General features: G+C 38.4%; 2 protein-coding genes across 2 annotated transcripts; one reads left to right on the top strand and one right to left on the bottom strand.

Annotated features, from left to right (window-relative positions):
• The first annotated feature begins 479 nt into the window (after positions 1-479).
• On the top strand, positions 480-20167 carry LOC104247873 (alanine--tRNA ligase). The gene is made up of 23 exons (XM_070171108.1): positions 480-887; positions 1226-1464; positions 1604-1744; positions 2538-2684; positions 2758-2910; positions 3928-4057; positions 4587-4683; positions 4802-4922; positions 5669-5728; positions 6300-6350; positions 6428-6523; positions 7177-7278; positions 7765-7887; positions 9357-9500; positions 9613-9684; positions 9778-9853; positions 9964-10106; positions 10189-10297; positions 10446-10633; positions 11867-11956; positions 12040-12222; positions 12325-12504; positions 19792-20167. The coding sequence occupies exons 1-23, from the start codon at positions 521-523 to the stop codon at positions 19861-19863; spliced, it is 3084 nt and encodes a 1027-aa protein (XP_070027209.1). The 5' UTR covers positions 480-520; the 3' UTR covers positions 19864-20167.
• Positions 20168-20910: 743 nt separating this feature from the next.
• Positions 20911-24731, bottom strand: LOC104225841 (uncharacterized). Its single transcript, XM_009777707.2, has 2 exons — positions 24049-24731; positions 20911-22219 (listed from the first exon to the last, which is right to left on the bottom strand). Exons 1-2 carry the CDS (start codon positions 24537-24539, stop codon positions 21574-21576), a joined length of 1137 nt encoding a protein of 378 aa, XP_009776009.1. The 5' UTR covers positions 24540-24731; the 3' UTR covers positions 20911-21573.
• Positions 24732-25106: the final 375 nt, after the last annotated feature.

Here is a 25106-nt window from a genome sequence, read left to right on the forward strand (position 1 = left end):
CAATATATTTTATTACAAGTAAATGATTGGACAAGCTCTTTATTTGGCATGATTGTTATTTGAACAGTTAAACAACAATTTGCTTGAACTAAACATGATATATTTGATACGATAGAAGTCATTTTTCATATATTTTCTAAAAAAATATTATTCGGTTTCTCGTTGGTGAATAAAATTAGCAAGCGGAAAGTATTTTGATGAGATTTTAGTTATTAAATAATTCTAAAATATCTAAGTGTAGTCCGAGTAATATGAAATTAAAAATTTAAAATAGTTTGTTAAAATGACATTATTGAATTTTTTTTATAGCAACCAAATATGTAAAGTGAATGAAAACATTTTATTGAAAAATGATTCCATTATATGGCACACACATTTTATTTTCATAACAGGCAAAATTAGATGCATCTATCTTCTCATTAAAGAATCTATTTCATAGTAGTATTTTAGAATAGAATTTCTGTCAACACCACGTCGTCATCAATACTTATAAGCTTAGCGTTATGCTTTAGAAGAATGGATGAGGGTTTTAATCGACGGCTGGAATTGGCGTTGTATTGCCTTAGCTTTACCCTTCAGCAGAAGAGCTACTAGACTTCCATTTCCGCCGCTTCCTTCTTCCTCTTACCCTCCCTCCTCCACCTTCGCCGCCGCGTCGTTGCTTCCTCTGTCGCCGGCGGTTTCAATTTCCCATACAATTAGGAGACGGCTGTCTATTTTCACACGTAGCTCAAGGCTGATGGGTTCTCAGTCCTCGGAATTGGAGTGGCCGGCTAACAAGGTGCGCCAAACTTTCATCAACTTCTTCCAAGGCAAAGGTCACGAACAAGTCGAATCCAGCCCTGTGGTTCCTCATAATGACCCGACCCTCCTATTCGCCAATGCTGGTTCGTTTTTCCTTCACTTTAAATGTCTTATTTATTGGTTTGTTGCTTTTCTGTATAAATAGATTATGGATTTAAGTTATATGCACTTATAAAGATTCATTCAAATTGTCAGTGACTCTTAACCTGTAATAGCGGGTTAGTTACCATTTTTAACCGAATTATTATTACTCTAGTTATCAAGAGATTTTACCTCTAATTACCTCATAAATAACCTGGCTGTGTAAATATTGTTTACATTTTCAGTGCATAGAACTTAAACTGGATTATGTGCTACTGGAAAGATGGTCGTTGGTTTTGTTTTCGGTGGTTGAATGGCTAAAGGTTGGGTTTTTGTGCAGGGATGAATCAGTTTAAGCCTATTTTCTTGGGTATAGTAGACCCTAATAGTCCGTTGAGCAAACTTAAGCGTGCCTGCGATACACAAAAGTGTATTCGTGCTGGTGGCAAGCACAATGATCTTGATGATGTTGGCAAGGACACTTACCACCACACTTTCTTTGAGATGCTTGGTAATTGGTCTTTTGGGGATTATTTCAAGAAAGAGGCCATTGAATGGGCCTGGGAACTGCTTACCCAGGCATGTTTTATCCTGATTAATTCATAATATTCTTGTAATAATTGCCAGTTGTGCTCCTAACATATATGCTGTATGATAAAGAAATGACAGGATGCTGACTTGTATACTTATTTTTCCGTGTTTGATAATTTTCTCCCAGGTATATAGGCTGCCAGGTGATCGGATATATGCCACTTATTTTGGGGGTGACGAAAAAACTGGCCTTCCAGCAGATAATGAAGCCAGAGAACTATGGCTTAAGTTCCTTCCCCCTAGCAGGGTGCTGCCTTTCGGTTGCAAAGTAAGTTATCACATTGTATCTTGGCATCTATCATCATCATTTTCTGTTTTATGCATTAGCAATTCATTAAACCAATTCTTTCTATTGTTGTTCCGAGATAAAGTTATGTGTATTTGGTATTTTTGAAAGCCCCAAAACGTATTGAATCTCTTAGAAGTATGTTAACTTCGTGGACATCTCAATTTGGACGAATTTTGTCATGAAGTGAGAGGGGGGCAGTCATAAGTATCATTACTGCCTTATAAAAGATAATTATCCTTATCAAAAAAATTATTCTTTTTGCTGATAAAATAAGCATAAATTGGTAATTGACATTTAAGTGGAGCAGGGTATTGTATTGATACTTTAAGAAGCATATTAACTTATCTTTTGAGGGGCAGTGATAAGCATCATTCTTGACCTACAAAAATTATAAGCGTCATTCTTGACTTACAAAAATTAAGTATCCTTTTTGTTGGAAATAAAGAAGCAAAAAGTGGTATTTGTCATTTAAGTGGAGAAGGGTAGAGGGGCGGATTATCCACCGAGTTCGAATTGACCTTTGACCCTCGGGATTTCTCGGTTATCAAAAGAAAAAAGTACTTGATGTCAATCTCCATTGTTCTTACGCAACATTTCCGACCACTGAAATGTTGTTTTCCATATGTGAAAATCAGTACTTCTTTCTTAGTTCAAATTATTTGATCATGGTCTAATGATTATGTCTGAAAACCTTTCACTGCCTTGTTAAAAGACTTAATTACTTTGAGCTAAGTCAGTCCGGTTATTTCTTAACTCTTTGCACTTTGAGTAGGACAACTTTTGGGAGATGGGTGATACCGGACCTTGTGGACCCTGCACTGAGATACACTTTGATAGAATTGGGAATCGCGATGCTGCATCATTTGTTAATAATGATGATCCCACTGTGATTGAAATATGGAACCTTGTCTTTATTCAGGTACCATTATCTCCAAATTTTTGCCTTCTCTTTTGAGATCTATGTTTTACTCTTTTAAGCGTGTCTTTTGCAGTTCAACAGGGAAGCTGATGGTTCTTTGAAACCCCTTCCTGCTAAGCATGTTGATACTGGAATGGGTTTTGAAAGACTAACTTCTATCCTCCAGAACAAGATGAGCAATTACGATACTGACGTGTTCTTACCTATATTCGATGCTATACAAAAGGTAATATTGATAGGTTTTTACTGTATTGCCTTTACTGATTTGTTTCCATTGGCAAGCAGGCTTATAGTTATGGCTGCTATGGTTTTCTTTGGGTTTCCTATTTAGCCTAATGTCTCGTGATATTCTGCTCGTCTGTTTGTGTGTCTACCTATTTTTGATCATCTTCTCTTGAGTGGACTATCCTTCCTACCGTCTTTAATTGGTTACTTTTGGGTGACATTCTGATAATTTGACATTGTATTCTTCTTTCATTGATTGTGTAGTTGCATTACTGACCAGACCCTATTTCATCTTCAGAAGGTGATTTTTTTAGCTGTGTAGCATATGATGCTATGAAGCATGAACTTATTTTCCATTATAAAGTTCACTTTAAAAGGGAATGCTATATTAATGATTCCATTCCCTTTGTATTGAGTTTTACTGAAAATTTTGTTACTTTTTTGTGCAATATGTAGCCTTGTTTTTGCATTTCAGTGGATTTGAAAGAAATAGATATTCAAGTAATGCTTTGAAAAAAGTATTTAAATTTTTGTATGATCACTTCTTTACATTGATAATGTTGTGTAAGCACATAAGTGTTTGATACATTGTTCTCTAAAGCATTCCTGTTTCATTTACAAAATTAGCACAAAGGATTAAATTTTGTAACGGGGAAAATTTTCTCTGAAATAATGGCTAAATGTTATACTCAAATATCAGTTTCTTTTTTCACCGACTCAATATCAGTTTCAAGATGACCATAGTTGAGCTTATGTTAGAAGTGCTCCAACGGTAAGAGCACTCAACTTCCAGTTAAGAGGTTGTGGTTCAATTCATGGAGAGCTGGGTAGGAGTAGGATTTACCGGATTAAAAAAAGAATGCCAAGCACTTGAAGAAGTGCTTTTACGTGCTCAAAGCTCTTATTTCTCCAATGAACTGCCACTCATGCAGGACCTGATCTTGTGTTGTGCTACTGAAATTTCCTTATTGCTATACTTATTCATGCTATTCTCCTAAACTGATGTTTCTCTTAATAGGCAACTGGAGCTCGTCCATACTCTGGCAAAGTTGGAGCTGATGATGTGGATAAAATTGATATGGCCTATAGAGTTGTTTCTGACCACATTCGAACTCTGTCTTTTGCCATTGCTGATGGTTCTTGCCCAGGTAGGATCTTGTTAATCTAGTCATCATTTAGTGCTTAGTTTTGCTCAAAATTGTTCCTCTCCTTTCTTGGTCATGAATTGACCCCTAATGTTAGGACTTTTCTATGATGTAAAAAGTTTTCATTACTTGCAAAGTTTTTAGGTATGATGAGGTATATTATATTTGCGATCTTGTTGGTGTTCAGTTGCTTGTGGAGCCATTCTTTCACATGACATTCAAATCATTTATAATGAGTTTGCAGTTTTTTTTTTTTGCTTTAAAGTGGATTGTATTCTACAGTTTGTGAGATTGATGGCTGCTAGTTTCTTGTGTAATTCTTTCTCCTATTTCCTTCACCTAATATTATTTGAAACCTAAAGATGTGCATCCATGAATCTAGAAATTGGGCACTATGACTTTCTGTACTTGGTTTAAGATTTTGTGTTAGTACCTTCGATGAGGTTCTGATGGTGTTCCAACACTTAAAGCCAAATATTGGTCTGTGGTTCATTCTTTGGTAAATCTGATGTTCATGTTTCTTGCTTTGCAGGGAATGAAGGTCGCGAATATGTCCTTAGACGCATTCTACGTCGAGCAGTGCGCTATGGTACAGAGGTTCTGAAAGCGCAACAAGGTTTCTTCAGTAGGTATGAATAAGTACTTGAATTTGCTTGTTTCGTTGAAAGTGGGTTTATTTGATATTTAGCAGTTTTTGTCTATACCCACCTCATTATATTATTTACACTCTGCTTTTTGTTGAGATAGCCTTGTTAAGGTGGTGGTAGAAGTGATGGGCGACGTCTTCCCAGAGCTGAAGCAACGTGAGGCACATATAAGGGATACAATTGCTGATGAAGAAACTAGCTTCGGGAGGACATTGCTTCATGTAAGCTACGCTGCAATATAATGAAATGAAACAAGCGCGGAAATGCTTTAATTTCTAGTTTTGTATATCAACTATCCAAAACGCTGTATTGAGCCTGTAGATATTATCATTGTAAATACCTTTTTGATTTTTTGTGGGATAATGGAAGTATTCAGGTAACCATTCCAGATAGCTAATAGAGGAAAGTCATACATAAAACTCACCGTTTTGCATATACAAGATAAACAGCTTGCTAATAGCATTGAGGTAGTGCCAATGACATTGATGTTGTTGGAATTCTTCTCGGCATGTGTGCACTGCATATTGATAACTACATAGGTGATGGCTTAAGACTAAACCAAAGAAAAAAATTAGCACTTGACTGAAATTTGTAACTTATATGAGCTGCTTTTCATTGAGACTTTCAATCTGAAGAACTATTGTCTCTTTGTATAGGAACCCGACTCACCTTTGTGCTCAGCAGAATGTCCCCCCCAAAAAATATTCATCACTGTGCTGAAATATGTGATGACTTTATTAAGCTTTCTGTTTCCTTCACACCGAAACCATTTCCTCTCTATGTGCTCAGCTTAATGAAATGTTTCTCTCTTACACCTGATAGTGTAGTGAAGCCCTATACATGACTTTTAATTGAGCGGTTGCTGCTTCTTGATTGCTTCCAGTTGGGGAGATTACGTGACTTATCATACTCTGGTTTTGTCTTTTTAAAATATTTCCCACTGTATGTAACTTCTTTCTTACTCCAGGGAATCGAGAAATTTAAAAAGGCAGCTCAAGAGGTTCAAGGGAAGCAATTTAGTGGCCAGGCAAGCATATTAGCCAAATACAACTTGTGACAGAGAAATCAGCCAAGTCCCTTCTAATTCAATATCTGATTTGTGCGCTTAATATTTACTTAATGCTCAGTTCATCTCAAATCGATTTAGACTGTTTTATATTTAATGGAGGAACATGTGAGGCCATATGTTCCTTTTTTGTTCTTCTTCTTGAATGGAATAGACGGAAATTATACTGAGAAGAATAATTAAAGGTCCAATGTAGCTTCACGTGGAACATAAGTTATTTAAAAAGTCCCCATTATATAAAAACGATACTATTATTTTCACATTGATCAAAAAGAAAAAAGGGGCAATTTGACACCATGGTTATAAAAAAAAGGCAATTTTAACTGCTGAAGCTAAGCAAATGGAGGGAGTGTTGTTATCAGTCAGTTTTCAAGTGATTGATCAAATTTAGTCCAGGAATTGTGCAATTCTTTATTTTGATCGTTCTCTCTTTATGCACTTCAAAAAGCAACTTTCTTTTGTCAGCTCTCGGCGACCTTGTATCTCAGCTAAGTTTGTTTCTTTTCTTCCTTCCTTCTGTTGTGATGTGCAGGATGCATTTGTTTTGTGGGACACTTATGGATTTCCATTAGATTTGACCCAGGTAAACGGTGCTCGAACGTGTTAATTCATATCTCCTAATCTCAGTGATAAAAAGCTGACTAATCTTTTTTGTCTCAGTTAATGGCAGAGGAACGAGGCTTGGTGGTTGATGTTGATGGTTTTAATGTTGCTATGGATGCTGCCAGGGAAAGATCAAGAAATGCTCAGAGCAAGGTTCTCTTTGTTGCTTTTGTTTCTCAACTGTCTCCAGCTAGGTTAATTTTGCTTTCACCGTTCGAGCTGTAAGGGAATGACCTCTTGACCCATTTGGTTTTATTCGGGCAATTTAAGCTTGCCCCAATAAGTATGAAATTTTGGGTAGAAAAGGCTTAAAATTTTTACTGGTGCTAGATGATTTTCTATGTTTACCTCTTTGGAGCCATGTCAAGATTGAGTATTCTTTTCTGGAAAAGAAATAGTTCCGAAGGAAATCATGTTTAATCTTTTAGAAATATCATACTTTAGAAGTTAAGCAAATGGATGAATTTGACTTGGACAGTCAAAGGGGCCTAAGGAATGATGCCTCACTGACCACTTAAGGGTTGAGGTGACATGCAATGTATAGAGGTAAATCGAGTTAACATGACAGTGGCACCTATACTTTGTACACTGGGTGAAGTAGTGGAAATGTCTTGTAGAATGGGTTGTGGAGGTAAATAGGTTACAGCTGAAAAACAACTATTGAAGTGAGGTTCTAGATTCTACTCATGTTTCTGAGAGCATTCATAGTTGTCATTCTTGACACGTCAAGTATTTATCTTATAAATTCTAATTCACAAGTTATTAATTTATGCTTACACCTTATGCTCTGAACCTATACTTGACAGAACGCTGGTGGTGCTATTGCCATGGATGCTGACGCTACTGCTGCGTTGCACAAGAAAGGGGTTGCTGCAACAAATGATATTTTCAAATTTACTTGGTTTCAGGTTGCTTATTTATCTTCCTAATGAAACTAGCATGACTGGCTTCTTCAATTGTTGCTTGCTTCAATTATTTTCTGCTGTTGTTTTAATTTGATTCAAGCTAGATGGTTTTCATATGCTTTGAATGTCAATTTCTGTAACTTCTCTAGCCAGGAACAAACTTCTTTCAGGTGCCCCATTCTCTTCTGGGGTTTCTTCGTCTTTAGTCCCCTCAAATTGTATCAGTGCAGATCAACCCCCCTAACATAACAAACTAATCACTCTTGCTTCTTTCATTAATTGTGTTTTCCTCTATTCAATTTTTTATTACTGTACTTGTTTGTCTTGGAGTTCCTGCCTATTTATTTTTCTAACTTGTACTCATACATTTTTCTAAACGTTTTTATTTTATTCTCTTAACGTGACTGTCTAGTGCTTAGCTGTTGTAAATATATACGTATATGATTTAGTGCTCATGTCAGAGGTTTACTTCTGAATTTCTTAATTCAGGATCATGAGAGTGAGATAAAAGCTATTTACACTGGAAATGAGTTCTTGGAAAGTGCAGCAGCAGGTGATGAAGTTGGTATTATTCTTGAAAGCACTAGTTTCTATGCTGAACAAGGTGGTCAGGTAAAATGCGCTTTCATATTTTGGTTAGAAAATGTCAAATGATAATAAGTCACTTTTCTTCAAAATACTGACAAGAAAAAGTTCACTACTCTTCAAATATTACTGGAAGGACACTAAATAGCAATATTGTTATTATTAGTAGTCCGTTAGAGGAGGGTGTAAACTAGTTTAGTTCTTGTACTGTTGTAGTCAAAGGGTCTTGTATATTTTTTTCTGATGGAGTAAAGTTTCACTGTTAACATCAAATAGATGCAAAAAGATAGTATAAGGATATTATAACTGAGCTCTCAAGAAATGACAATTAGCTCCTTAAATAGAGGTGGCTATTCTAAAACCAGGGAGCTAATAAACTGCATAAGCCAGCGCAAAAAGATAGTATAAGAATATTATAACCGAGCTCACAAGAAATGACAATTAGCTCCTTAAATAGAGGTGGCTATTCTAAAACCAGGGAGCTAATAAACTGCATAACTCAGGGTCAAATATATCTGGAATCTGTATGGATTCACGTGTTTATGCATATCCCTCCCCGCACACTCGGAGAGAGATAAATTAAGCTGAATAACAAAGCTTTAAAGAGGAGCTGCCTCGATAACACTTTAAAAGAGTAGCGACTGCATATATTTTTTTGGATGCTAAGCACTAATGATGAACATTTGCTAATTGTTTGTTTAAGGGGAAGTATTTCCTGGGAAATATTTAGGAAAGTAAGCAAACAAAAGAGACTCTTAAACATGTTTGGTTAATGGGAGATTTATTCCTTTTGCATATGCATTCTTTCTTGAAACTGGAAAAGTAAGATTGAAACTTACTAGTATGAATAGATTAAGCTTAGTAAGCACTAAATGAATATTGTTAGAGCTATATTAAAATCTAGTTTCTCCTTTTTGATTTGATAACTTTTGAATCCCCACCCACCTCCCTCGCAGGGGTAGCATTTTGCTCTCTTTCCTCTTGGTGACGTAAACCCCAATTGGTTGAAGGTGGAAGGGCTTTGCAAATAGAGAAGCCTGTCCCTCGTCTGTAGTGAAATCTAATTGATATTTTCCTATTATCTTTTCTTCCTTTCTTTTCAATCAAATGCAGCATGAGAAGTTATAGAGGGTAGACATTGTGAGGATATCACATTATTCAGAAACTTGAGGAGTCATTTTCTTCTGATAACCGAGAGTGTAACCTTAATGTTTGTTTTGTCACTTGATGCATAAAAAAGAACATCAGAATAATGCTCATTTTACCAAGTTTTTGCTTCTTTCAACTAGAGTTCTGCAATTTGAGAAACTTAAGCTTATAGAATGTGATAAAATGTTTTCCTTCTCAAAAAAAAAAAAAAAAGCTTATAGAATGTAATAAGGAAACTCTGGTGGCTTGTGGCATTGTTAATTCATCCATCTTTTTTTTTCCTCCTTATGTCATGTGGTACTCTAGTTTCCTGTTTCTGATAAAGCTACTTGACTATTTGGATACAGATATATGACACTGGATCACTGGAGAGTCCCAATGGCTCTTTTCAAGTTTGTAATGTTCAAGTTTATGGAGGATTCGTTCTTCATATAGGATCTTTCAGTGGACAGGCACACAAGTTTTCTGTTGGTGATAAAGTAATTTGTAAGGTGACATTCTCTTCTGCTTGGCCTTTTAAAACCATATGATGCAGGCTTTTGGATTTGTTGTACCTCTTTGTACTTACATGATTAGGTTTGGTTTCCTTGATTGATTGAGCAGGTTGACTATAACAGGCGTACATTGATCGCTCCGAATCATACCTGCACTCACATGTTAAATTTTGCCTTAAAGGTATTTTCCATAGCAGAATATAAAAGGATGGCAATTCGATTGTTTACATACTTGCTGGAGTTGATTGTCTGATGATGTTATTGAACTTTTCAGGAAGTACTTGGCGACCATGTTGACCAGAAAGGTTCCATTGTTCTTCCTGAAAAATTGAGATTTGACTTCTCTCATGGTAAGTAGCTTCCTTCTTTTTTTCTTTTGGGTGTGTGTGTGGTTGAAGCTGTTGTTGTGAGTATGGGCATCTTGATATGAAGAATGATAATCTTCTAATGCCTTGAACAGGGAAGCCAGTAAAGCCAGAGGAGTTAAGAAAAATTGAATCGATCGTTAATGAGCAGATTAAGTCCGAATTAGATGTATTCTCAAAGGAGGCAAAGCTGTCTGATGCTAAGAGTATAAAAGGTCTTCGAGCAGTCTTTGGAGAAGTAAGCATTCACGATTTAGCCCGTCTTAATTCTGTTCTGACATTTAAACTTGTGTCTTACTTTTGTCCTGGTTGGGTTGTAGGTGTATCCCGATCCTGTCCGGATTGTGTCAGTTGGTCGTAAAGTGGAGGACCTTCTTGCTAATCCAGAAAATGAAGAATGGTTATCGTATTCTGCTGAGCTCTGTGGTGGTAATTTTCTTTTATTCTCTAATTGCTATTTATGGGGGTGCATTTATGATGTTAAAAAAAGGGCAGCCCGGTGCACTAAGCTCTCGCTATGCGCGGGGTTTGGGAAGTGCATTTATGATGTTCTTGTGGCTAATTTATTGATACTCAGGAACACACATTTCTAATACAAGGGAGGCTAAGGCATTTGCTCTGATGTCTGAGGAGGGAATTGCCAAGGGAATCCGAAGAGTTACTGCTGTTACAACTCATCGTGCTTTTGAGGCCACAGATTTGGCATCCTCACTCGAACAGAAAGTAAATGAAGCATTCCAGACTGATGAAAGCTTGCTGGAAGAGGTTAGTGCTTGTATAACCCACTCTTCTTGAACCAGTAAAAATCTGAATTCTGTTTGTCTCTATCCTTACCGGGAATTCAATCTTTTTTTTTTTTGTGATAAAACCACGCATTCTTTCCTGGAAAATGAAGTAAAATATCCTGAAGAGTTGTAATCATTGAGGATTTGATTTGTTGAGATGAATTTTTTTATCGTGAGGATTTGAAGTGAAATTGATTGGCAATAGTGCTAACCCCCAAAATAGTTGTGCTATGAAGTCCTTGATACAGTAGTTTCATTGACTATGGTAGACGGAGAGAGTCACCCTTCTACAAGTTTTAACATCAGACTCATATGTCATGTTAGTGCTCATCCAATCAAACTGTCCTGATGCGTATGCTATGGTGGTTTCATCATAGCATCCTTGAGCTCTTCCTCCTTGGGCTGTCATTAACTGGACAGTAGTTTCATTGACTATAGTAGACGAAGAGAGTCACCCTTCTACAAGTTTTAACATCAGATTCATATGTCATGTTAGTGCTCATCCAATCAAACTGTCCTGATGCATATGCTATGTTGGTTTCATCATAGCATCCTTAAGCTCTTCCTTCTTGGGCTGTCATTAACTGGACAGTTATTGCTTCCACTTCTAAGTATTGCTTCTTATTTAATGATTCATTTGTTCAGCCATTGAAGGGGAGCCTTGGCGTAACTGGTAAAGTTGTTGCCATGTGATCAGGAGGTCACGGGTTCAAGCCGTGGAAACAACCTCTTGCATAAATGCAGGGTAAGACTGCGCACGATAGAACCTTGTGGTTCGGCCCTTCCCCGGACCCCGCACATAGCGGGAGCTTAGTGCACCGGGCTGCCATTTGTTCAGCCATTCTGCTACATAGTTATAGATCTGCTTAAATAAGCTACTCATATCAGACAAAAAGAACTTAGTTATAGAACTGCTTCATGTCATCTTTGTTTATGAAGCTGAATTATAGAGCAAAATATGGCAGAGTTGTTAGTAAGATGTATCTTTTTATTCAGTCATGTTTCTTATTTGTCCCCTGCACTGTATCTTCCTCCTTGGGATGTCGCGGAGCTGACAGTTTCTGGGCTAATCTATTCGGCCAAGCATCGTTTTGTTCTTTAATCTTGGCGAATTGTAGTTGATCCAGGGTTTTTCAAATTTAGGACTGATCGTTGTTCCTACTGCTACTATTGCTCCTTGTGATGCATTCATCCAGAAATTTCTTAATTTCAGAAAGTAACTTCTTTGAATGCTGCCGTGGAGAGGGCACAAATTCCCACTGTTAGGAAAGCTGATCTCAAGGCCAAACTCTCTGCTCTCCAGGTATGTGTTGTTTGTGTTATGGTTGAAGGTAAATAAAATTGTCTTGGAAAGAAAAGTAATATGATGATGATGGTTTACTTCAGAATCAAGTCATAAAGGCCAAAAAGAAGATAGCTGCAGAGAATGTACAAAAAGCTGTTAAAGCTGCCTCAGAAATGGCTGAAGCTGCAGCTTCTGGTGGAAAAGCATACTGCATCCTGCAGATTAGTGTGGGTTTGGACACTGCTGCAGTCCGTGAAGCAGTTGTCAAAGTCATGGAACAGAAGGTTATTAGCTCGTACATGTTAAACTTAAGCTTGTGTTGTCCTCTAAAATGTGTATATATATATATATATATATAAGTCATGACTGTTTCATTTGTTGAACAGGGTATGGCAGTTCTGGTATTTAGCACAGATGAAGCTGCTAACAAAGTTTTGGTCTGTGCTGGTGTTCCTGAGAAAGGTGACAAGTGCCAGCAGTTGAACGTTAAAGACTGGTTGAATGCAGCTTTGAAGCCCTTGGGAGGTAAAGGTGGAGGAGGAAAAGGTGGTCTCGCGCAAGGCCAGGTTTGCATCGTAGTCGCATCTGTTACCTTCTAAGTTTCTATAGTTATCGAAGAAAATTCTGGGAACTAGTGGTGGACTATATTTTTCTACCTCTTAAAATAGTTGTGATTTTACTGGCATATCTGTAAATATTTGTGCTGTGCACAAAGTAGATTCAGTTAGAAACTGAAATGTTACTAGTGATGGTTGCATATATTTGCAGCCCTTAAATGGGAAGAAATAGAAGCACATAATGTGCATTGCAAAATTATCTAACGTGATATTCAACAACAACAACAACAACAACGACCCAGTATAATCCCACAAGTGGGGTCTGGGGAGGGTAATATGTACGCAGATCTTACCCCTACCCCGAAGGGTAGAGAGACTGTTTCCAGGAGACCCTCGGCTCAAAAAGCAACAGGAGATGATATATTAGTACCATAAAAATGCGTAATAAAAGAAAAAGTTGTAATGCAAAAAATTTCTCTCTCTACTTTCTTTGAGCTCAGGCACACTCCCCGAGGAGCCTGAGAAAAAGGAATCTTGAGAATCCATAAACACCATTAGCACGGATATTCAATTCCGACCGACCCTCTGAAAACAGCTCCGACAAACAACCCCGCACGCGCCGCCACGCGCGGCTCATTTCCGGCGAGGCAAACCCCACGCGCCGGCGCGTGAGCTCAACCCCGGCCAATTTTCAAAATTTTCGTTTTGGACAGAACACTCGCTGGGAAATTCCGAGTACATCCATACATTTAGTTCTGAATTCCGACAACTTTTATTTTTTCCGGTGGCGGGGAACCTTTCTCTGTTCAGAAATTTCGGGTTCTCTTCTTCTTTGTCAAGCTTTAAAGCTCACTGTGATAACTTCTAAACAACCCCTAAAATTCCAGAACCTGAACAGCTGTTTTGTACAATATGGGAGACAACAGGATATATTTCAACGCAGGATTCAAATCTTTTGACATCACCAGATGGAACTCCAATAAAGACATTTGGTTTGAATGGGTGGAGAGAAGCCGCAACATGATGAGAAGATCATCCATGGGTAGAAAGGCAATGGAATGGATATGCTTTACACTTAAAGAAGCGTCGACAGATCAAAATAATCTAGTGAAGAGATGGAAGTACAAGGAGCAATTGACAGAACATTTCTGCACTAGGAAATTTAACACCCATGGAAGATATATGAGTATTCTCTCACTGAAGGGAGAAGGGAGGTCAGTGATTATAATCCCAGAGTTAACTTTGAATTCTGGTTGGAAAGACATAGCAGCTAAGATAGAGAGATTCATATATCAGACCATCAAGTCGAATCCCATAGTACCACCTAGAAACACTGCGGACAATTTCCCTTATGCCCAAGCAGTTAAGGAGAGTAAATGGCAATCCAATACGCTTCGAGAGGCAAGGGTCAGCACGAGCAATGGCGGTATCTCTGTTCTGGACCCTATTGGAGGAGAGGACACAGGCTTACTAAAAAGATGCATTATCGGGTCTTTTGGGGAAGAAATCAATGAGAGACCCACTTTAGCAGACATAAGGCGATGGGCTAGTGCGTCATGGAACAAAGCATACGGAGTAAACATTTATGAAATGACAGGAAACATGTTTCTTTTTGAATTTCCAAACAGATTCATGGCAGAGCAGGTTGTGCAAGGAGAATGGAGATGGAAAAAATTCAAGCTTCATCTGGATTGGTGGAATCATACTGCCGGTTGCATTCCAAACTCACAAATTGAGGAAACATGCTGGATTAGAGCCATGGGGATTCCTGTACATCTATGGTCACAAAAGATCTTCAAAGAAATAGGAGATCTCTGTGGGGGTTGGCTAGCTACAGAAGAAGAAACTGATCTCAAAAACCATCTCAAGTGGGCAAGAATCAAAATTGCTGGTGATGGCAGGAAGACTCCCAACGAGGTGGGGATTGTAAGAGACGGTACCAAATTTTTCATCCCAATCTGGGCTGAAAGAAAGACACGGTATGAGCTAAACAATGGTAAAGGAAAGGCAAGTGGTCAATTTACACAAGGTTCAACTTCGATGAATCAAAACAGTAGAGTGTCAAAAGTCAAGCTGAAATCCTATGACCCCGATATGGCTGCACAAGTCATTTTTAATGACCTCTCGTGTAAGCTCTCTGATACTGGGCTGAAGCCTTATATCGAGGAAATGGGAGGACCTTCTCACTCGGGAGCAAAAGAGTCATCTCCAGGGGAGCAAAACCTTAATGTGAATCGTGAAAGTATGCAAAAGGAAACAATTTCCAGTTGCAGTCAGCCAGAAGGTGGAGTAGATTTAGCAAGACTGAAACAGAAGGAAGGGGAGCAAAGCATAAACTTAAAGATGGGGAATGATCACGTGGGATGTACTTTGGAACATCTAAAGCAATGTAGCCCTATTCAAGAGTGGGAAATTGAGGAGGTGAATCCTTTAGCAGTTCAGCAACACAATCCTTTATTGGATAAAGACATGGATGCAACAATATGGGTCCATCAAAATATGATCAAATTGGGGAAAATGTTTGGAGTAGATTTCCAAGGACATGAAGAAGAAGCACTGGAATTGTTAATGCAAATTGACAGCTGCAGACAGGTTAGAAGGGTGGAGTCAGAGTTGGAGGTGAAGAAACAAAGATTCAAAGGATCACTGGAATTAAAGGGTTTGACTTCTTTCGATGTCAACTTCAAGAGTGACGGGAAAAGGAGTAGGGGAAGAGATCTTTCAATTATTTCTATATGAGGATCAAAGTAATTTCCTGGAATGTAAGGGGTCTAAATGATAAGAAGAGAAGGGAGATAATAAAAAGTCAAGTGCAGAATTGGAGGGCAGACATTATTTGCATGCAAGAAACAAAAGTCGAGGGGGATATCGAGGAAATAGTCAGGCAAATATGGGGTGGTAGATGGGGTAGGTATGCAAGTTTAGAAGCTAGCGGCACGAGAGGGGGGATTTTGATGCTATGGGATTGCAGAGTATGGAAAGGAGAGGTGTTACAGATTGGTGCATACACTTTGACATGCAAGTTTGACGCTCTTCTACAGAATTTTCAATGTCACATAACATGAGTGTATGCTCCAAATTGTAGAATAGAAAGGAAAAAAGTATGGAGTGAAATTGGTGCAGTGAGGGGATTGATGGAAGGTCCTTGGGCGGTTTGTGGCGATTTTAACGTTACAAGGTACTCTTCTGAAAAACGGGAATGCTCAAGGAGGTCCAGAGCGATGGTAGAGTTTTCGGATTTTATAGAAGATATGGAGCTGATAGATCTTCGACTTGAAGGAGGAAACTATACTTGGTTCAAAGGGGACAATCATACAGCGGCTTCAAGAATTGATAGATTTCTCATTTCAGAAGAATGGGATGTAAGACTCAGAAACATCAAGCAAACTATCCTACAAAGGCTGATTTCGGACCATTCACCTGTGGCTCTAGACTGCGGTGTGTGGGAACAAGCTAAATCATACTTCAAGTTTGAAAATTGGTGGCTGAATGTGGAAGGTTTTGAGGACAGAATTAGAGAGTGGTGGGGATCTTTTGAATTCTCAGGAAGACCTGATTACATTTTAGCTTGCAAGTTAAAAGCTCTCAAGGGCAAGCTAAAAGGATGGAGCAGAAGTTACGAAGGCAATCTGGGACTGCAGAAATCAAAATTGCTAAGTCAATTAGCAGATTTTGAGACAACGCAACAACTAAGAGCGTTGACAGAGGAGGAATCAGTCAGGAAAGCAGCTACTCTAATGGAGATTGAGGTGCAACTCAAGAATGAAGAAATTGCATGGAGACAAAAATCAAGAGCTTTGTGGCTCAAAGAAGGAAATAGGAATACAAAATTTTTCCATCGGACTGCAAATGCACGCAAGAGAAACAACAACATTGACCAAATAATGATTCGACATGAAGTAATCGAGGATCCAGAAAGAATAGAGAACGAGATTATTGAATTCTACAAGGAGCTATACACAGAACCTGAACAGTGGAGACCAACAGTCAATTTCGAAAATACTACAAGCATTTCTGAATCGGAAAGGGAGTCTTTACAAAGTAACTTTGAGGAACAAGAAGTGCTGAGCAGCCTGAAGATGTGTGCAAGTGACAAGGCTCCAGGTCCAGATGGATACACAATGGGTTTTTTCAGAAAGTGTTGGGACATTTTGAAGGAAGATATCATGGCGGCTTTTAACATATTCCATTCACAGGAGATGTTTGAGAAAAGCTTCAATGCAACATATATAGCATTGATTCCAAAGAAGACAGGTGCGAAAGAATTGAGAGATTTCAGACCGATCAGTCTGATAGGGAGCTTCTACAAACTGCTCTCAAAAGTCTTAACTGAAAGACTTAAGAGGGTGGTTGGGAAACTTGTTGATGCTCAACAAATGACGTTCATCAAAGGAAGACAAATAATTGATGCAGTGATGATTGCCAATGAAGCTGTGGATTCAAGAATAAAAAAGAAAGAACCTGGAATCTTATGCAAATTGGATATCGAGAAGGCCTATGATCATGTGAACTGGAGCTTCCTACTAAGAATGTTAGAACAAATGGGTTTTGGGCAAAAATGGATTAGATGGATGAAATTTTGCATATCTACTGTGAAATTCTCCATTCTTATAAATGGAAGTCCTAAAGGTTATTTTCACTCACACAGAGGTCTCAGACAAGGTGATCCTCTATCTCCCTTTTTATTCATCATAGCCATGGAAGGATTGAACAACATGATCAAAACGGCTAAAGTCAGTGGTTGGGTTAAAGGTTTTGAGGTAAACAGGAGTGGGGCTAACAATCTAGAGATCACACATCTCCAATATGCTGATGATACTCTAGTCTTCTGTGATGCTGAAAAAGACCAACTTAGATTCTTAAGGATCATTTTGGTTTTATTTGAAGGAGTATCAGGATTACACATTAACTGGAGAAAGAGCAACATTTTTCCCATTAATGAAGTTAAAAACATGGGGCAACTGACTCAGATATTGGGAGGAGAAGTTGGGTCCCTACCAACTGTTTACCTTGGGATGCCTCTTGGTGCAAGATCCAAATCAAAAGAAATCTGGAATTCAGTCATAGAAAAGTGTGAGAAGAAGTTGTCAAGATGGAAATCGCAGTATCTATCATTGGGGGGTAGGCTAGTTCTAATTCAACTCAGTATTAGACTCTCTACCTACTTACATGATGTCTTTGTTCCCAATTCCATCAGGCATTTTACAGAGATTGGACAAACTCCGAAGAACATTCCTCTGGCAAGGCAATAAGGAGAAAAAGGTCTTCCATTTGGTCAATTGGAAGACAACAACAATGGATAAAAAACAAGGTGGATTAGGGATAAGGAATTTGAAGAATCAAAGCAAGGCTCTTAGAATTAAATGGTTATGGAAGTACTCTAAAGAACCCCAATCTTTATGGGTCAAAGTGATCAAAGCCAAGTATGGTGAAGAAAACAACTGGGTGTCAAAAAAAGTCAGTACATCATATGGAGTAAGTGTGTGGAAATCAATCAGAGAACTTTGGCCAATAATGAAGAATCACTCCTCCATAAGAGTGAACAACGGAAGGAACACATCATTTTGGAATGATAACTGGCTAGGAATGGGAAGCTTAAAGGAAAGATACCCAGATATGTTCGGTTTAGCACAAAACCAGCATAAGACAGTCGCTGATATGAGGAGTTGTCAAGGATGGGAAATAGCTCTAAGAAGACAGCTGAATGACTGGGAGATAACAAGATTAACTGACCTCTACAAAGAGCTGGAAGCATTTACAGGACTACAGGAAGGTTTGGATTCAATATGGTGGAAGAGGTACAACAAAGGGATTTACCGAGTGAAGGATGCATATAAGAGTTTGAATCATGATAATCAACAGGTAGACACATGGCCTTGGAAACATATATGGAAAACAAAGATTCCATACAAGGTAGCATGCTTTACTTGGCTACTAGCAAAAGAGGCGGTTTTAACCCAGGATAATCTCATAAAAAGGGGAATTTCTATGTGTTCAAGATGTTTTTTGTGTGGGGAAAATGCAGAAACTGTCAACCATCTGTTTCTACACTGCAAGATTACAGACCAACTATGGAAAATCTTTATTAGTCTTAGGTGTATCTCATGGTCAATGCCATTCAGGATTAAAGATGTCATCTATAGCTGGGAAGAAGCTGGAGCTGAAGCAACTAGTAGAGATAGATGGAGGACTGTTCCGGCATGTATTTGGTGGACAGTCTGGAGAGAAAGGAATACTAGATGTTTTGAAGATAGAAGCAACTCAATGCAGAAGATCAAACTCAATTGTATTCTTCTATTTTGTTTTTGGTGCAAACAGATGTACACAGAAGATACATTGACAATCATAGACATTCTAGGATCCTGCTAGGTCTCAAATTAGAATATCTATAAATTCTCTCTATGTAAATTTGGTTTTCAGTGCAACCTATGTACTGATTGTTATAATATATACAATAGTTACCAATTCAAAAAAAAAATGCGTAATAAAAATAACAACAATATATAAGAGATATGAAATATGAAATACAGGATACTAAATACGAACTACGAAATAGATGGCTGGTAAGTACAACTAGAAGGTAAAGCCCAGCATCGATAGACGACCAATGACATTCCTAGTCTAACTCCTAACTGGATAGTCTCCCTCTATTGTGCTGTAGAAATATTCACTCTCTCCTCTAACCTACAACCTTAATGCTCGACCTCCATAATTCCCTATCAAGGGCCATGTCCTCAGTAATCCTAAGTCGCGCCATGTCCTGTCTGATCACCTCTCCCCAATACTTCTTAGGTCTTCCTCTACCTCTCCGCGTGCCCACTACAGCCAGTCGCTCACACCTCCTCACCGGTGCATCAGTGCTCCTCCTCTGAATGTGCCCGAACCATCTGAGTCTTACTTCCCGCATCTTGTCCTCCATGGGGGCCACACCCACCTTCTCTCGAATATCTTCATTCCTAATCTTATCCATCCTTGTATGCCCGCACATCCACCTCAACATCCTCATCTCTGCTACTTTCATCTTCTGGATGTGTGAGTTCTTTACCGGCCAACATTCAGTTCCATACAACATGGCAGGCCTAACCACTGCTCTATAAAACTTACCTTTTAGTAACGGTGGCACTTTCTTGTCACACAAGACTCCCGACGCTAACCTCCACTTCATCCACCCCACCCCTATACGGTGTGTGACATCCTCGTCAATCTCCCCGATCCCCTGAATAACCGATCCAAGGTACTTGAAACTACCTTTCTTGGGAATGACTTGAGAGTCAAGGTTTACTTTTTTCCTTTCAGGCAGCTAATATATCACATGTTGGTGAGGCAATGGATGTTGCAGCGTCATTTGCAGCTATGAAGTTAAATTGATGAGTAAGACCAAGGTGCAGATGCCAGTTTTTACCTGCTGAAGATGATGCAGCTATTCTAAGCAATTTGATTGGTCATGATTTTAATAGGTGGTGGTGGGAGGCTTTTGTTAAGCCCCAACTTCCGTCATTTGCCACTCGGTCATTATGTTGCTTTCTGTGAGCTAACCTTATTATATGCAGAAAGTGAGAGAAAATTAGGAAACATTTATGTTGATGTTACCTGTTTACTGGATACTACATACTTGTTATACACAAAAGAACGAAGAAGATTTTCTGGTTTTATGGTAGTCCATGTTTGTTCACTTAAAGTTTTCAGACTAGTATCTGGTCCAATTGGGATGGATTGGACTGGCTTTTTTTAGATGTAAAAAGAAAAGAAAAGGACGTGCTGATAACCGAGCGGCCAAGGTTTGAATTGGGAGAAATTAAAAAATAGACAGATTTACAACTAGTCGTTCAAAAATAGCCCAGTTTAAAAAATAATCGAAATTTAGCCACTTTTCATGTAAAGATAAATTTAAGCGAAAACACTGTTCAAAACTCGGAAAATACACAAGTATATTATACTGAAGTTCCAGTATTAGTACACTAGAACTCTAGCATAATATACTCGAGTTCCAGCAAGTATAATTGTCCAGTATAATATACTGGAGTTTGGAGCACCAGTGCTCCAGTATATTATACTGGAGTCAACAAAGTATACCGGTCCAACATAATATGTTGGAGTTCATATACAGGTGCACCGAACTCCAGTATATTATGCTGGACCGGTCTCTGTTGCAGCAAAATAGTGGCTATTTTTCATTGATTTCGTAAACACTAGCTATTTTTGAATGACCAATCCGAAAACTGGCTATACTGTGCTGTTTTTATTTTGAATTTGGTTACAAGGTTTGAATTTGAATGTCCAATTCGTTATCGTTAGTGTGGTTTGCAGTACGAAATTCAATGACTATTTATCGAACCATTTTATGAAAGGAGAAATTACTCGAACAAAATATCTTATGAAAATACAATTTAGAGTAAGTAGCTCATTTCCAGTCCATGACAAATCAATCAGCTTTGAGGACTTCATCTTATATTTTGTGATTAAAAATTATCATAACCAGCATCATAAAAAGTTTGAAGAAAGCTGAGTGACACAAAACAGGAAAAAAGGAAATAGAAAAGTAACACTCAACCTACTTGACCAACGAAGAACCATTTCTTTCCTATCCCAAACGCCACTATGCTTCTAAGAAAAGAATACTGTGCAGGTAAATCGATCTTTGCACCACAGATCTCAAACTGGTCGATTATGCCAACGACAAAGCATCATTGCCAGGGAAAAGGGTGGGGTGGGGGCAGTGGGGTTCTTCAGCACAGGTGCCAAAATCTTTACAGTGCAACATAAGTCTTTTACAACGGAAACCATGAGAAGAGGGTTGCATGGGAATAGCATTTTCACCAGAAATGCAGCTTTGCTGTATCTGGATATCGGGGTATGTAAATTATGTCCCCTGAATCATAGAAAGACGGCCATACTTCATTTCCAGTCTAAGCATAATAAGACACTCAATTTTCAGTCATCCTAATCTTAATAGGTGAGCTTCTCCCAACTTTCAAGTGTAGAATCATTAACAGTGTGCACCAAAGCATATGGTGGGCTAAAACTTTGATACAAGTATTCACTTTTCACATGGAAATTGCAAACACTGACTCTTAAGATTTATCTTGTGTTCAGGTCCAACTCCCCACCTCCACGCCACTCACTCTGAGTGCCCATATCTCCATTATCAGTTTCTTCATCATTCAGAAAGTCCTCGGATGGTTCTTTTTCATCTTTATGTCCATTGTTGCCCCAACCATTGATCATTTCATCAGGGCTAACTTCCTGTCCATGCTCACCCACATCATTACCCATTTGAATATTGCTCCCCCTAGGCCCAAGTGCACTAGCTCGTATTGGTGCTCGGTTCATCATCTCAGCACGAGCTTGTGATTCAGCGCGAGCTTGTTCTGCATGAACAAGAGCCGCCATTTGCAAATTAGGATCATGAATCTCTCGGCCCATTTTTTGTCTCGCGTCCATCTCTGTCTTCAATTCAAGCAGAGCTCTTCTCTCTTCTTGCAACAGTAACTGCTCTATCATGAGCTTCTCCTCTGTCCGGAATTCTCCAAGATCTCTCTTGCGGGAAATTATGTTAAATGCTAGGACTTGTTTCTCAAATGTCGCAGTAAACTCTGCAACTTTGGCAGCGATGTTGTGGTCCCACTGCTGTGAGCGAGAAAGCATTTGGCCTGTAGTGTCTGAATCAAGGATCTTATCATCCTCCTCTGCTTCATAGTCTGCCACCACATGGTAAGGCAGAAGCCTAAATAAAATCCATGACACAAAGAAAAATACTGATGTCAATACCACAGGCAGGATGCTTTTTATATTAATAACTTTTTTGATAGGTGAACACAGACTATTTCCAGTAAACTCTGCTAATTTACATGATCAGGAATAGCTTTTGCCAACCAGTGAAGCTGGCTATAGATAGCCTGATTTTCATAAACCTGTCCAATTTAATGGTCTACAGTGAAGAACAGGAAATTATGTTCAGATGCTCCTTTTCAAGACACAGCCATCTCTCATGAAACAAAATATTGGAGTTCCTTTTTCAAGAAATCCCTCCTCATAATTGAGCTAGAAATACTAGACTTTGTAATACAAAAGATTGAGTTGGTGTATTTTGATTCCATGGTTAAGTGCATAGTTAGCATAAAGTCGTTGAAGAGTTTAAGTAGTCATTGGGAGCTAAAGCTGTGGATGACAAGCATGCGGAAAACAATTCTATGATGAACTTAATATTAAAAAGAAGAAGAAAACGATAAAACATCTAGTTCACATAAAAAAACTTCAGACATCTTTCTGTCAAATAAAAGAGTCCCCTGGAAGGAGATAGAAAAAGTGAAGGTAGAGGATGGAATAACAAAAAGATGAGTAGGAGTTCTGCTTCTCTATTGCGTTTAGATCAAGTAGGAAGAGAAGGACAGCCGAGGATGTTTGATCACCTTTTTCAGAGTTAAACACAAGTTTTCAAGCAATTTGCATACTTTTAAGAAGCACTAATATATTTGGTACGCTATACTTTTCTCTGAATACTTTGATCTTATAACAATGGTTCTGTCAGTTGAAAGTCATAACAGATTGTCCTTGGTTACTGAGCATAAAAAGCTGCTGAATCCAGTAGATAAAAGGTAACAATATTGTTTACATTTCTTCTTCTTTTTCTTTTACCAGTCAAAATGATGAAAGCTGTTAAGAACTCATGTATTTTTCCATGTCTGCTCTAAAAGTAAGAGATTATTAATTAACTGTTTATATTTGATCATTTGGACTGACCAAGATAAAAAGGAAAAAGCAGTAATGTGCAAAAAACATGCTAAAAACATTCTCTTATGCCCAGTAAAGCTTGAAGCTTCTTTAAATAAGTGCACAGAAGTTGTATATCATACGGTTATCAACATTGACTAAGAAGGGTTCAGTGATGCTGCTGCTACATTGTGTTTGTTTAGAAGTCTTCTAGGGGCTCAGCATGCACAGCTTGCTGACTGTAGCACAGTGAGCATACTAGTTGCAGAAAGACACGAGGAGAAAAAAGACTTTCGCTACTGTATAAGACGTTCACCCATATAATTATGCTACATACCATTTACCATGTAACTGCGATCTATTCCTAGACTTGAAAAAAGCATTCCCTCTCCGGCTCTCCATAACTGGAGACTTATCATATCAAAACGGACTCCTCCCAAAGCTGGGAAGCACAACTTTCATTTTCAATGCATCGTCGCAAAATAAAACTACCCCTAAATCCTTAACTCTGCACCACCTAAACAATTCCCCTCCCATATAATACCCCAGCAACTCAACCTGCTAAATCCTCCATATGTAAACTACACGTGCACAAGTCCGATAGCTATCACATTTTTGCGTGGTTGCATTTTCTCTAAACTTATTTCTTAACATTTCTTAGCATGAGGATGAATTTGGAGGCCTTAGTTCCCATGAATCAGCTCAAATTACAGCAGTTGTGCAAAATAGACGTTTTGAATAACAAAAAAAATTAAGAAATTAGAAAAGCATAAAAGAGGTTCAAAAATGCAGAAAAAACATACTTTATGAAAAATAATTGTAAAAGAGACCACAAGAAATTACCTTTCGCAAGCGTCTTCAAGAGAAGTGAACGGACGTTTAAAGTCAGGATGGCAGACTCGCCAAGCGTCCTGGTAAGCCATCTGGAGCTCCACCCGATTCGATTCCGGGGCAACCCGGGTCGCCAACTTTTGCTGCTGCTGCTGCAGCTGTTGGGCCGAGTTCAGGCCAACGCTAGGGTTTTGTTGATTGGGGATCTGGCTCGAAGGGTTATTGCTAGAGCTAGGGTTAGGATTAGGGTTTTGGGATTGGGATTGGGATTGGAGGGGGTTAATGAGGGGACGGTGAAGGAGCTGCTGAGGACGGAGGTGAACGTCGATGTTAGAAGGGAAACGAGCCATGGCTTCCTGTTGTTGTTGTTGCTTCTGACGTTGTTGTTGCATCTGCTGCAATAACAGTAGCTGCTGATGTTGCTGCTGCTGCTGCTGCTGCTGTTGCTGTTGTTGCTGTTGCATCATTAGCTGCTGTTGAGCCAATGCTTTCGCCTCTTCCATTTAATCCGCGCACAAAATTATCACTCAGATCAAACAAACCCTAATCTTCTTCTTGCATAATGTTGAATGAATTCTTCATCAATGACGCTGATTAATAGCAGGAGTAAGCTCGGAGGAGGATTCAATTTCAATTGCTAAAAACAGTGTGTAACAGTTTAGCTAATTCTGCTTCTGGCTTTTCCTTGGTGGAGTAATTATCCTCTGAATCATTTTACATTAAATATAAGATTAAAGTATAAATGGTAATTTAATATGTTATTGTACCTTAATAGGTTAATTATCATTTATTTTATATTATTAATAAATGTTTAGTAATTAAGTTAGGTGCATACAATTATTTTTTATTGATCTGTAAATATTTTTCTATACTAATACTGTACAACAACAAATAACTAAGGGTAATGTGTACGCATACCTTACCCCTACCTATAAAGTCAGAGAGACTGCTTGCGATAGACCATCGGCTCAAGTAGTAGTAAAAATAAAGTAATAAATAATAACAACAACAATGTAATAGGATATATACTGATAATGTATAAAACTAAAATTCCTTAACAAATTCTATTA

The sequence above is a fragment of the Nicotiana sylvestris genome, chromosome 3, assembly GCF_000393655.2.
Source record: "Nicotiana sylvestris chromosome 3, ASM39365v2, whole genome shotgun sequence".
NCBI classification, from domain to species: domain Eukaryota; kingdom Viridiplantae; phylum Streptophyta; class Magnoliopsida; order Solanales; family Solanaceae; genus Nicotiana; species Nicotiana sylvestris.